The sequence below is a fragment of the Ylistrum balloti genome, unplaced genomic scaffold (assembly GCF_031769215.1).
Source record: "Ylistrum balloti isolate Yb309-2 unplaced genomic scaffold, AGI_CSIRO_Ybal_v1 Utg370278, whole genome shotgun sequence".
In the NCBI taxonomy this organism is placed as follows: Eukaryota; Metazoa; Mollusca; class Bivalvia; order Pectinida; family Pectinidae; genus Ylistrum; species Ylistrum balloti.
The window spans coordinates 23,733-37,926 of record NW_026782214.1 but is presented as its reverse complement, the minus strand read 5'-3'; the positions used below and the strand labels follow the sequence as shown (position 1 = coordinate 37,926).

The window sequence follows — 14,194 nt, the reverse complement described above, 5'->3', positions numbered from 1 at the left end:
TCAAACAAGTCATCAATATCAATCAATATGGCATACATCATATATACCAATATAATGTTTTACCAAAGGTCAATATATAGGACATCAAAAGTCATAGTTCAACAAAGTTATCAATATGTATCATTAAGGTATACATTGTACTTTTCATTTTGCTCGTCTCATTACAACGTTAAGTTGTGTCAAAGGTCAATATATACGTCACTAAAAGCCATAGGTCATCAACATCAATCAATATGGTGTTTGTGGTGATAACATTTCAAACGACACTGACTTGTTGATATCTGGTAAGTAATATGACAATTTTCCTTTATGCGCCCCCTTATAAAAATTCTGATTACAAGCTCAATCGTAACCTCCTGGTATGTTCACAGTTATGTTGTCACGTGAACCCGGATATTATCTATCTATAAATGCCGAAATACTGCCAAAACACTCTAAATTCCAAATAATGCGTCAGTCTTAGGTTATGCTGTTCACAAAACGTGGTAAACATTTTAATGATTCATATCTCAAACTGCTTTGGTGGTCATATGCTATTTCTGATGACCATGAAATCAACACCATTTGTCCAGAATTAACCACTGATCACGCCTACAATCAAACAATATTTGAACTATTCGTTTTAATGGCGGCCATCTTGAATTTCATTTTCGCTTCAAACATGATAGAAATTGGTCGTCCGTTCATGGTATTGATCTCTCACATGAAATTTTAGTTCTGTATTGATACAAAGTCATTCATATGCTTTCAGATGGATGGATGCCAAGACGTTATATTCTCTCTCTGGGAACGACAACTGGGCAATTTGGTATAAAACTACCGAAGGGACTTCGCACCTGTTGTGTATTGCAGTCTTTTGTTTATGTTAATTATTCTGGGTTTTTCTTTTCATATATATTACTTGTGTACATATCAAACCCATTCTTATTTCCCTGTGTACTTTCCAAGCGTCTATATTTAGACAATTTGCGATTGCCATGAAACCTATATAAGGTTAATGACAATTAAAACTCTCTTTTGTCTTTTCTGACCGAAAAGACGAAATGATAAAAAGGTACAAACCAGTCACCGTTTCGATCAGTAGGATTTCGTTTCATATTGAAGTTTGTTCTTGAATTAAAATAGATGTTTATGTACATTTTTTAACAGAACGAACGCCTTTAAACATGTCTTTCATACCACACATATTCTTAACAGAAACACGGTAATTTAAACAACATTTTATGCACACGGCTTACTAACCATATCTATCACACCTTACACAATACGCAACATACCCAAGACCCTAAGCTTAAGACTAAACGTTGAGTGTGCGAGTGGAATAAGGTCAGCTCTCGATCGCGTGGTATACATACATACATGTAACATGTCGGGTGAAACCTACACCTGCAACTATGGATAAAAAAACAAGCCTACCATGTTTATCAACTCATCATCCGTTTACGTTTATCATTTAGCAAAGCATTCATAAAATCTATAGGTAATTGATGAAATATATAGCATTCACTACCTATTCAAATTTTACAAAAAATTGTAGTCTTTCAGATATCACAGAATTAAGAAAGTTACTTACCGTAATTGAGTGGTCAGTAGTTTCATCGCATTTACAATTACAACCTTTCGAGAGGCAAACAACAACGGTGACTCCGGCGGCGACTACGGCCAATATTGCAACCACGGCCAGGATTCTAAGTTTGTTGTTCGAATCCATTTCTTGAAGATAAAAACAATCGGATGCACTGCTATTGTGTACAGCTGCTCTTTGTTAATGGCATTTAAAAGCACATGTCTGCTTGATGTTCACCGATGTATATTTATAGAGCAATTGAAATGGTTTTCCATGTATAGATATGTCGTCAGTCTTATCGATAAACAAGTTTGTTTTTTTATTTTACAAATATTACTTTTATCCTGTAATGACTATCACCAGTCCAGGTTTAGTTGAACAGACTTACAGTAAGACATTTCTATTTTTCATCAGAACATACGTAGTTTAAGAAACAATGTGTCATGCTTAGAACACATAGCATCTGATATTGATATATGGTTTGTATTACCCACCTTGCTTTACATATAGCAGACGATCACTTAGTCTTATTTTAATCTTAATGTGTACCGAAAGGACCGTGGAACTCGGGGTAGAGGGTCGATGCGTACACCTCCAGTGTCATGCGCACGTGTCATAAAAATAACTTAGAATTTTCGTCCGGTGAAGTTGTATGGGTGGAGGTCCAGTTTCCAAGTAAATTCCTTTTATGCACAGTTAGACTTAAAATGTTTAGTAAATCTTTCATTTCACAATTGAAACATTTTTGAATGAAACTCCGCATGTAATTATACCAGGTGATATAAATGTTGACTTTCTAATATTAGATAATAATCACACACTCATTTTACAGCGACACCCGTGACCGATATCGACCGTGATATTTCTGGTTTGTTCTCCTTCAAACTCACAGCTGGAAACACTGCGCGGATGGCGTTCTGGGCAGCAGTCTCAAAGTCTAGGAAAACCGTGACTGGACTGAGTTGGATGTTGAGTTCCATCATCTTCGTCTATATTGGGACCTTTTTTATTTTCAAGTTCTATGAATTACCTTCCCTTAGAAATAGTGTGAAACTGATATGTACGCTGATGACACAACTCTATCAGCTTCTGATTCTTCTGTTTTAAATGTCCAAAATAAATTACAATGTGACCTAAATGCAGTTGAAAACTGGTGTACTGAAAAATAATGATTATTAATGCTGACCAAACAAACTGTATGGCTATAACCACAAAGCAGAAACATAGTAGAAATGATTATGTCTTAGACCTGTCTTTAAACAATACAGAGCTTGACCAGGTACAGTCTGCTAAAGTACTGGGTGTAAAATTGATAAGTGTTTAAGCTGGGAAGTTCGTGTCAATTATGTATTAGGAAAAATAAATAAAGGTTTGTGTCTGTTGAGAAGAATTAAGAAATGCCTTCCAAGGAACGCTAGAATCAAATATTATAATGCATGCGTTTTCCCCCACATCCTGTATTGTTCAACAGTCTGGAGCGGATGTTCAAAAAATCTGTCACAAAAGCTTTACAAAGCTCAAAAGCAAGCAGCAAGGGTGATTTTAGATGTACCATATGACACTCCATCTGCTGATTTGTTTTGTGTTTTAAACTGGTGGCCTTTAGCTGGTTTTTATCGTTACAGGTTCAGTGGTATACAAATGTGTCCATTATCTTGTTCCAGAATATTTATTTAGTTTAACTTAAAGTCTGATATCCATAACAGATGTACAAGATGAAGCCATAGCAATATTTTACATATTCCTAAGCATCGTACCAAGTTTTATGGGAATAGTTTTGCTAACTCTGGAACAATTTGCCGGATGAGGTAAGGACGGTAACACGTTTTGCCTCCTTTAACGTTCCCTCAGCAATCACCTCATAGAGCATGGATGAACAGATTTCATAATAAAATTCTCTAAAGAACTGTTTTAAGTCTATTCAATATTTTAGCAGATTATTATCCTATTGTCTTACCTATCAAATTTTAACCCATGATTAAGTGTTTATCCTCCAGCGTGTTTCTTGTGTCAATATTGTAAACACAAATTTTTATATTATTGGTATTTTCTTACGTCATTTTTTGTTTTTCTTTGCTAAACTATTATATATGTGTATAAGGCTGGAGCTGTTTAAATTGTTTTTATATTATGTATGATATTTATGCATCCTGTGATATTCCAATCCAAATTGTTATCTATGATATCTGGCTTTCTTACTACATGTTTATTATGTATCTACAATATGTAACTTTTAATTAACACATGTCTAATGTATTTTACTAACAAGAGGACATTATGGAAGATTAGCCGTTGGTTAAATATGTAATCCTAAGAAAATAAAGTTTATTATAATATTATTATTATTATTATTATTATTACTGGTCCTGAGTAGTTTAAAGATTCGCTGGTATGTTGCCTGGTTCTTGCTTGGAAGTAGCCTGTATACAGGTGGGTAAATGTGGTCTCCGATCATAGCATGGATGGTGTAGATCTGCTGAAACTGAGTAAGGCACGTGTAAAATGTTTAATCACAGAAGAGAGTGTCAGCATTGCAGAGATCAATCAAGTTGTCTGATGTAGCAAAGGCTAAATCCTGGATTAGTCACCATCATCAACTAGTAGGAATTCCTCTCCAGCAGTTGTCTGGGTCCACTTGCCCTCTAGGTTGGTGTCCTGAATGGTCACGGGTAGCTGAGGAGTCTGGAAACGTCGAGCGTTGTACAGGGACTTCTTAGTGGACTGGAATGTGGGAAGTTGTTTGACTGTGTTCTCTTCCAATTATCAGATCGGAGCTTGGTTACCTCCTCCTCAAGGATTCTGGGAATGGGTTTGACTTCATCCACGCAGCGGGTACGAATAGTCTCCCTGGCAACGATCTTAGCATGCTCCTGTGGGTGGTTGTGGGGATGGCGGCCATTTCCACCTACTGTCTCCTACCTACAAGTTATAATCAGCGATGACTTCTGTAGATGTCCAGCCCACCTACTGTCTCCTACCTACAAGTTATAATCAGTGATGACTTCTGTGATGTCCAGCCCACCTACTGTCTCCTACCTACAAGTTGTTATCAGGGATGACTTCTGTAGATGTCCAGCACACCTTCTACCTCCTATCTGCAGATGTCCAGGCCGCCTACTGTCTCCTACCTACAAGTTATAATCAGTGATGTCTTCTGTAGATGTCCAGCCCACCTACTGTCTCCTACCTACAAGTTATAATCCGGGATGACTTCTGTAGATGTCAAGCCGGTTTGTTCTCCTTTCTCCCACTTTTTCCAGATCAAAGGAATTATATCTATTTCCGACCATCAAGCAACATATGTGGTCGTGACTGTAGGGACTAACATTGAAAAAAGTTATAAAAGAAAAGTGTTTTAAGAATGCAGATTATGAACGTTTTAAAAATCGGGTTCTATAGACAAATTGGACTGAATTTTTCATGGACATACATTCACCAGACGACATGTGTGACATTTTTTCTACTGGTAAATAGATATTACTGACGAGTGTAATCCTTATAAAACAGTTACAATTAGACCTCATTACAAACGGTGGTTCAACTCCGACTAAAGACACGAAATTAAAGAAAGAAACAGATTATTACAAAAAATGTAATTCCAGTCGCACTCGTAATAATTTTAATAACAAGAAACAGCGAAATTACGTTAACAATCTGAAAAAAGGACGAAAGATTTTTCTACGCCGACATCAACGGACTTTTGGACAATTTTATTATTATAAAACAGACGTACTTTTACTGAAATATATAGATCCTTTATACAACCAAATCTAGAATATCGATGTGAAGTATGGGACGGTTGTTCTCTAACTGATGCAAATAAGTTAGAAAAAGTTACAATCTTTATATAATGAAACAGGTTGGGAAACTTTGGCCGACAGAAGACCCGCAGAAAGCTTAATCTATTTAACAATATTTATCACAACACAGCTCATGACTATCTCAATACTCTACTCCCTTGACTTGTAGATAACCCTAATCATGGTCTCAGGAAACTGAAGATTATATCCTACCTAACAATAAGCTCCAGTTGTCTGATACTTTTGTTTTTCGTCTACTATTAGGCTACTCAGTGAACGGAAAAATAACACTTTGCAACCCAAATTAGAAAATAATGCTAATGCTCTTAAAAGTGATTTTTTTCAAGTAAATCTATCTACTAATGAACGTTGTACATGTGGCTCTCCTGTTGAAGATACCTATCATTTCTTTTTTATCTGTGATAATTATAATGTCCAGCGAATAAAGTTGTTTCGTCAACTTAATGAATACATACCCTTAAACTTACTCCTGTTCGGTGACACTTCACTTTCTGAACAAGAAAACCAAACCATATACTCAGCAATATATTCACAAAACAAACAGATTCTAGCAAGCAGATTCCTGAATTTAAGGCATGTGGACAATTTATCTCACTTGTTTCGCTTACATGGAGATGGAGCAGATGCATGATCTACATATAGACAAAGTATTCTAGACATACAAAGTTCGTGTTATAACCAACACCCCCCCCCTCTCTCTCTCTCTAAATTTGTTTATAATTGATTATTATATCAGACTGTCACCTTGTAAATGTAATGTGTGTGTATCAATAAGTTTGGAAATCGCTTTATATAAGTTGTAAAACTTGTGCCCAATCCTATTGCTACTTTAGTGCAGTATAATATGTTTGAATTAGATCAAATCAAAATTTGCGCTGAACATTGATATAGGATCTTGAATAACTTTTTTTACTTCATTTGAGGCCTTACAACTCGACTCTAAGAAGCTTTTTGTTTTTACGAGACTTGAAAAGTAAAATAGGAAAACTTAAATATGAATTTCATAAAATTTCAAATGAAATAAAAACTTAAGATTTTAAGATATCACAGACGAAAAATTACATCATAACACATTTATCAAGGACGACATCGAACGGAGGCAGCCATTTTCAATTCAGGACGAAACGTCATCGACAAAGTTATGCCATAATAATGAATTTCTGATTGGTGAAGCTGTGAATGCCAGAACATAGTACACTACTAGCATGTACCCAAAACCATTACATGGTTCAATTAACTCGTAACAGGATGTGGCCAAAGAAATATTTGAAGAGTGACTCAATATTTAACACCGTCAGCAAGCTGAAGAGCCACACCTTGTAACACGTTTTGCTGTGTATCTGTAATGACGTCATACATGAATGACCTAGTTAATTTAAAGCTATGTACGTGTAAGTCTGTACTAAGTAACATCGTGTCATCTGAAACATCGCCCGTGTAACTTATCGAAGTTCTGTTAGAAAAAAAATATATCTAAAATGATCGGTAATGAAGGACAATTAAACCTATGACTTTGGTGACCTGCAAGTTGACCTTCGGAATATTTCTTTTTATATTTTACCTTTGGTGACCTATGTCATTTTGCAATGTCATGGTGATAAGACATAATCAGTAATAAGGCATGTTGATTTAATGATATTGTGCAGGGGGCATAGTTTTGATAATCTTTAAAATAACATGGTTGTATGTGTTCTGTTACCGTCAAACATGAAAAACAATGTTCGGAACAAAATATTTCCTTTCTTTATTTTAAGAAATGTTTGATAAGGCTGACAACACACATGTTTACTCACATTTGATACGAATGAAATAAAGAGATCATTCTCTCTTGCACATGACAGACTTCATAAAACAAAACCAACAGCAAAATTGACACGTGTAAAACATGATTTACAGTAGAAAACGACACTCTGATTGGTCAAAACTACGAAAGTTATATCATCATTCCTTTATTTCCCTCACCTGCCCTACCACGTGGGTTTTCTCCGGGTATTCCGGTTTTCTCCGGGTAATCCGGTTTCCTCCCACAATAAGACCCCTCGCGCTCTTATATCCAGGAGTAATAAGTATAAGTTGATATCACCTCTTTCGCTGTTGTTGTAAAATATACTGAGAGGAAAAAGAAACGCAATTAGCAGAAAGTTAATATTGTAAATTAATCCTTGACGTACAAACTTGACAAATGTTTGCATTTGAGTTAGATTCCTATGATACCGTATTAAAATCACTGACGCATAACTAAACTGCGCACGCCGCTTGTACAAAAGAATAAGAAACAAAAGCACGATATCTCGAACCCAGTATAAAGGATTGGTTAAAAATCTGTGTGTGCGAATCTTCAGACATATCCGTCTTGATTTCCCACATTTTAAGCATAAACAGTTCTTCGTAAAAAATGTCGCGGCTGTCCGAAGTTGATAGGGGTCGTGCCATTGTACTTCTTATGCAAGGTACCCCGCAAAATCAGGTCGCTAATCTATTTGGAGCCCATCCATCGAACATTTGCCGTCTCATCCAAAGACTATATGCCACCGGAAGGGTTGCAGACCGTCTCCGAAGCAGTCGCCCTCGTGTGACGACGCGTCGGCAGGATAGGGCAATGCGCTTTCGCGCCTACGCAATCGCTTTCTGACGGCCACGGAAACAGCAAGGAACACAATTGGGCGTCATCATGTTCCAATTGATCCAAAGACAGTGCGTTCTCGACTGCCTGCCTTCGGTCTCAGACCGCGGCGGCTATATGTTGGACCACAGCTTAATGCGCTGCGACGTGCCAGACGAATACAATGGCTGAAAGCACATTCAGTTAGACGCTTCCCAATGCAACGTTGGAGAAGGGCCCTGTTCTCATATAAGTCCAGGTTTTCGCTTTACCGGGCAGACGGCCGACGTCGTGTCTATAGACGTACCCACGAGCGCTATGCAGATGCTTGCGTGATAGAGAATTACCGCTTTGGAGGAGGATCGGTCATGGTATGGGGAGGGATTGCGCATGGTATCAAGACTCCTCTGGTCGTTATTCAGGAAAATCTCACGGCCGTCCGCTATAGAGATCAAGTCCTAGCGTCGCATGTTGTTCCTCTAGTACAGCAGCGCCAACTGACGTTTCAGCAGGACAACGCCCGGTCGCATGTAGCGAGGGTTTGCTGTGGTTATCTCGCAGCAAACAATGTACCCACCCTAGACTGGCCCCCATACAGCCATGACCTCACCCCAATAGAACATTTATGGGACGAGTTGGACAGAAGGATAAGACGTAGGCCGAATCCTCCAATCAACGTCACTCAGTTGGCATTGGCGCTGGATGAGGAATGGAATCGTATACCAATGAGGAGAGTTAATACCTCGATCAATTCAATGCACAAAAGAGTCCGTGCAGTTACTGCAGCTCGCGAGGGGCACACACGATATTGATGGGTCCAGAACGCGCTTTATTTTGAGTGGGGTACTCTTGTATCAACGTCAAATTTGAAAGGTTTACTTAACGTACACGAATGAAATTCTTCCTGTTACACCATAATTACATTTAAAAACCCTTTTCTATTTCCCGTAGTTGACATGAAAATTCCTAATTGCGTTTCTTTTTCGTCTCAGTATATATAAAATTCATAAATTTTATGGAAATTTCCGTCGCAAAGGTGTAATAAAACAAATAGAAAGACAACACACACACACACACTCTCTCTCTCACACACACACACACACACACACACTCTCTCACACACACACACACACACACACACACACACACACACACACACACACACACTCTCTCTCTCTCTCTCTCTCTCTCTCTCTCTCTCTCTCACACACACACACACACACACACACACATATATATATTATACAACAAATTATTGGCGTAAAATACCGGGATAGTCTACGACTCATCAATACAAAAATGTATGCCATACACCCACACACTGCTTTCTATCTAGGACTTTGTGCTTCTTGTACTCTTCAGAGATTTCCGTGTAAATCTTTCTTTTGAACATATGGTAGTAGTAGTAGTTTCATTCATTAAAAGTTGAATTAAGATTATATAATCATATCTGTATATCATGTTTCTCTTTTATTGGGGAACCCAATCCCCCACTGAGATATTACATGACCTATGTGAGGTATATCAACAGAAAACACAAATATTATTAGAATAAGAGAATCACACCATAAAACAAGTAATAATATAATATTATAATAAATATTGTGATACCATGATATTATGATATAATAATATTATAACGAAATCAATCGTATTTCCATGTAATGTGACCAGATTGACATTCAAATCTTCTTTCAATATTCTATTTGGACATTACATATGCTACCATCCTGTTTCTTGTTTTCCTTTGGGAACATAGGTATACCAATTTGGGCTATTACATAATTCTTATGGCGTCCAAGTGTTCGTTGTTATATAGTACTTTATAACACACATTTGCTTACCTAACTATCTGCTTAAACTATTTTTGGATGTAAGTTTCAAACTATCGTATTTCACGCTTGTGTGTCTTTTATAAAATCTTATCACAAACATGCTTGAGGGTGGTTGCTTTTCATAGCTGCTTATTCCGAAGGTGGAGTCCGTAACATCATACGGTTAGTTGTCAAACATGTAGACAACGTTGACGAAGTTCGACTCAGAATCATATATCAGGTTGATATTATTCACAACAACTTTAATTTCGTCTCCGACATCTAGGTAATGGTATAATGGACCTGTTTGGCTAGGAAGCACCACGGCTCGACCAAGAGTTGTCTTGTTGAAGATAAGAGTCTTCTGTGTGCCAAACCTGTAGAGCTTGATGCCATGGTAGGCTATCAATGACCTTCGGGGACGTCTGTGTGCGGAAAAGGTGTCAAACAAAATGGCGGAGAAGATAGAGTAGTAGCCAGCTCTATGTATCCTGATACGTCCGTTGTGTGTGAGCTCTATATCTCCTCTGATGTAGTGGTCCTGACTTGTGTTTGTCCACACCAAATGTCCTTCTGTAATAATAAATAAATAAATAGATAAATCAACCAATCAATTAATCTGTATGGTTTCAAGAATTATAAAATCGAAACAACAAAATGTAGAATTATACATAAGGGTTCTGACCTGTTATCCTCTTGTTTTACGAGTAATATGCAAGTCACTTTATGTACATCAAGACGTGCCACGTCAAGCAAGGATGGTCAAAGTAAGTTCTGTTCCTACTCTCAGTATAAAATTGTCGGGTATAAGATCATCGTTAAAGAGTATAATTATCGTCTCTACTGATTTGTTTACCTACTCTCAGTATAAAATTGTCGGGTATAAGATCATCGTTAAAGAGTATAATTATCGTCTCTACTGATTTGTTTACCTACTCTCAGTATAAAATTGTCGGGTATGAGATCATCGTTAAAGAGTATAATTATTGTCTCTACTGATTTGTTTACCTACTCTCAGTATAAAATTGTCGGGTATAAGATCATCGTTTAAGAGTATAATTATCGTCTCTACTGATTTGTTTACCTACTCTCAGTATAAAATTGTCGGGTATAAGATCATCGTTAAAGAGTATAATTATCGTCTCTACTGATTTGTTTACCTACTCTCAGTATAAAATTGTCGGGTATAAGATCATCGTTAAAGAGTATAATTATCGTCTCTACTGATTTGTTTACCTACTCTCAGTATAAAATTGTCGGGTATAAGATCATCGTTAAAGAGTATAATTATCGTCTCTACTGATTTGTTTACCTACTCTCAGTATAAAATTGTCGGGTATAAGATCATCGTTTAAGAACATAATTATTGTCTCTTCTGTTTTTATTTACCTATCGTTTAAGAACATGATTATTGTCTCTACGGTGAAGTTTACATAACGGTAGTGTGATAATAGGATACTGGTTGTTGACTAAGGATACTGGTTGTTGAATTAGGATACTGGTTGTTGAATTAGGATACTGGTTGTTGATTAAGGATACTGGTTGTTGATTAAGGATACTGGTTGTTGATTAAGGATACTGGTTGTTGATTAAGGATACTGGTTGTTGACTAAGGATACTGGTTGTTGATTAAGATACAGTTTGTGAATCTGCTGTCCTTTTTGTGCATAGACTTATCTCTACCGACAAAAAACTGATAACCGTTATGAACTTGTAACCAATCACTTTATAAGTGGGTGGGTGGGGGGTTGGGAGGGGGGGGGGGGGTTACTCCGATAAATAAGTATGTTAAAACTAATCAGCTCCAGCTCCAGAAATAAGATATACTGTATCACATGTCTTAATAAAAACACGGCTTCTTGTTTCACAAAAATGTTAACGGCAGTTAGTATCACGCAACAGTCCCAGACTTTCAAACATGGACACAAAGAGAATATTCTCTTATAACACAACATTGTATACTGTCCCTTTGTACAAGAAAGTTAATTATTTTAGAGGGTACTAGTATATACTTCTTGTTACGTGATAAGCACGTGACCTTGAATTATCCCTGTATTTATCATCATTGCTCTCGATTGACTAAGGAGGGATCATAAAGGTAAATTATCCTGGTATTGTAACTGAAACTAACCTGTACTTTCAGACAGATCCAACTCTAGAAAAACACTAGGAGTTATCTCCTCGTGATGGTGTCCACTTTCTGAAAAAAAAAAAAACAAAAACAACCGTAAATACAAGGAAATATAAAGTCATTATGAAATATCGTATAAATTTGGTTGGGAATGGTCTTCATTTTTTTCTGATAAATACAATTCATTCCTGATAAGCATAGAACATGTTTCCGGTATTAAATTGCTACACATAGATATTGCGACCCTACTTATTTTGGTAGTATTATATTACGGACTTACTCGTTTTATACATCAATCTACATTAAATGTCTAGAAATCCTTTCACATTGAAAAAGAAAATAAAATTTTCATTTGTGTAAACTTCGCTGGATGACGACAAGAAATTAAGTTATCCTGAGGTCATTGCACAGCCATGATTCCTATGATGATTACCATGTGAAGGGTCTGTAAGGGAGGTAGACGAGTGATGATTTGTTGTCGGGTTAGCTGGTATCTGAAACAACAATAGACATATCCTGTCTTTAAAAATGAAGAGGAACACGATTAATTAATAGCAAATTAATAACACTTCCGTTTGAAATAAAGTCTTATAGGATAAATATGCATGTTGACCAATGTTTTATCCATTCATGTTTACAGAAAAGTTGAGACAGGTACTTGACTCTTATACAAGCATGCTACAGTATTATCACTTTTTCCATAGCACCAATATATTGATACACAATAACACCTAAATCCATTGATAGCCGAATTACCATCAATATATCCAATACATTTATATGTCTTATGACAATAAATAAACAAACAAATAAATAAATATCCTTTGCATTTTAATTACAATTATAATTGTGTCATTTCATAAATGAATTTAAGTTCGTCATGGTTGACTGAACGCAACAAGACCTCAGTATTACTCATATTCTGTTGTGAATGAATACTGGAAAACCCGTGTAGTCATTCATAAATATAGAAACACGTGTTCATGTGAGAAATTGCTGTGGTTGCAAAACACTCCCTTCACAAGGTGTACCTTTTTAATGTGTATGTTTTTTTTGAAAATAAAACATAATAGCTTACCTTGACAAAAGTGCAGGCGATCAGAGTAAACAAGACAGTGTAAGTGTGGTATTCAACATTCATGTTTACACCTTTCAGAAAAAAGTTTACAACGAAATAGTATGCTAATAATACAGAGACGAATGGTGCCCTCTATATGTGTTGTTAAACGGTAGAAGACGGTACAATGCTCGTGTATGAAATATTACTGGTAACGTGAGACATTTATACCCGACATGTATGCGTAGGTGTAAAAAATATTGATATCGTAGCGAAATTCCAGTTCCAGCCGACATCCTTAGGTATTTCGTTATAACATGCAATATCACCGTTTGATGATCAGGCGCTGTCAAGTTATAACAAGAGAGCAAAGAAATTAGCCGTGCATAACTAGACACAATCACAATACTTATTAATTGAAAGAAAATACCCGACATAGTTAGAATATCATTCAATATACCTAACTGAACAAGAATGACACTGGAAGTATAAATAGGTATTGTATGCACGTGTTAAACAATTGTTCAGTCATTTCTTAAAACTCGTTGTGCAATGTATGCAATAATGGACGACGCGTGTACTTCCATATATGATACAATATTTCTTTTATTTCAAATAATTTTAAAAACGACAATTTTCATAAACTGTTAGGAGTGTTCACAAGATTCAATGAAATCACTTTTATTTCTTAATTCAATATCAATAGATCTACACACCTTCATATGTCGAGGTATTTCCATTATATATCAACACATCCACACCCTCCCGTAAGTCGAGGTATTTCCGTTATATATCAACACATCCACACCCTCCCGTAAGTCGAGGTATTTCCGTTATATATCAACACATCAACACCCTCCCGTAAGTCGAGGTATTTCCATTATATATCAACACATCCACACCCTCCCGTAAGTCGAGGTATTTCCATTATATATCAACACATCCACACCCTCCCGTAAGTCGAGGTATTTCCATTATATATCAACATATCCACACCCCTCCCGTAAGTCGAGGTATTTCCATTATATATCAACATATCCACACCCTCCCGTAAGTCGAGGTATTTCCATTATATATCAACATATCCACACCCTCCCGTAAGTCGAGGTATTTCCATTATATATCAACACATCCACACCCTCCCGTAAGTCGAGGTATTTCCATTATATATCAACATATCCACACCCTCCCGTTAGTCGAGG

At 36.6% G+C, this 14,194-nt stretch overlaps 1 protein-coding gene and 1 pseudogene across 1 annotated transcript; both read right to left on the bottom strand.

The window, feature by feature from the left end:
* Positions 1-2,388: 2,388 nt before the first annotated feature.
* On the bottom strand, positions 2,389-6,981 carry LOC132552762 (uncharacterized; annotated as a pseudogene).
* A 3,007-nt stretch (positions 6,982-9,988) lies between these two features.
* LOC132552777 (uncharacterized) lies at positions 9,989-13,076 on the bottom strand. Its single transcript, XM_060216966.1, has 4 exons — positions 13,014-13,076; positions 12,369-12,429; positions 11,936-12,004; positions 9,989-10,377 (listed from the first exon to the last, which is right to left on the bottom strand). The coding sequence occupies exons 1-4, from the start codon at positions 13,074-13,076 to the stop codon at positions 9,989-9,991; spliced, it is 582 nt and encodes a 193-aa protein (XP_060072949.1).
* Positions 13,077-14,194: the final 1,118 nt, after the last annotated feature.

What these genes read in the sequence shown, in the direction of transcription:
- LOC132552777 (XM_060216966.1), bottom strand. Translation starts at nt 13,076, where the DNA reads ATGAATGTTGAATACCACACTTACACTGTCTTGTTTACTCTGATCGCC. An exon ending in TCGCCTGCACTTTTGTCAAG is followed by an intron (nt 12,430 to 13,013) that starts GTAAGCTATTAT and finishes TTGTTGTTTCAG; the next exon opens with ATACCAGCTAACCCGACAAC. An exon ending in CCTTACAGACCCTTCACATG is followed by an intron (nt 12,005 to 12,368) that starts GTAATCATCATA and finishes TTTTTTTTTCAG; the next exon opens with AAAGTGGACACCATCACGAG.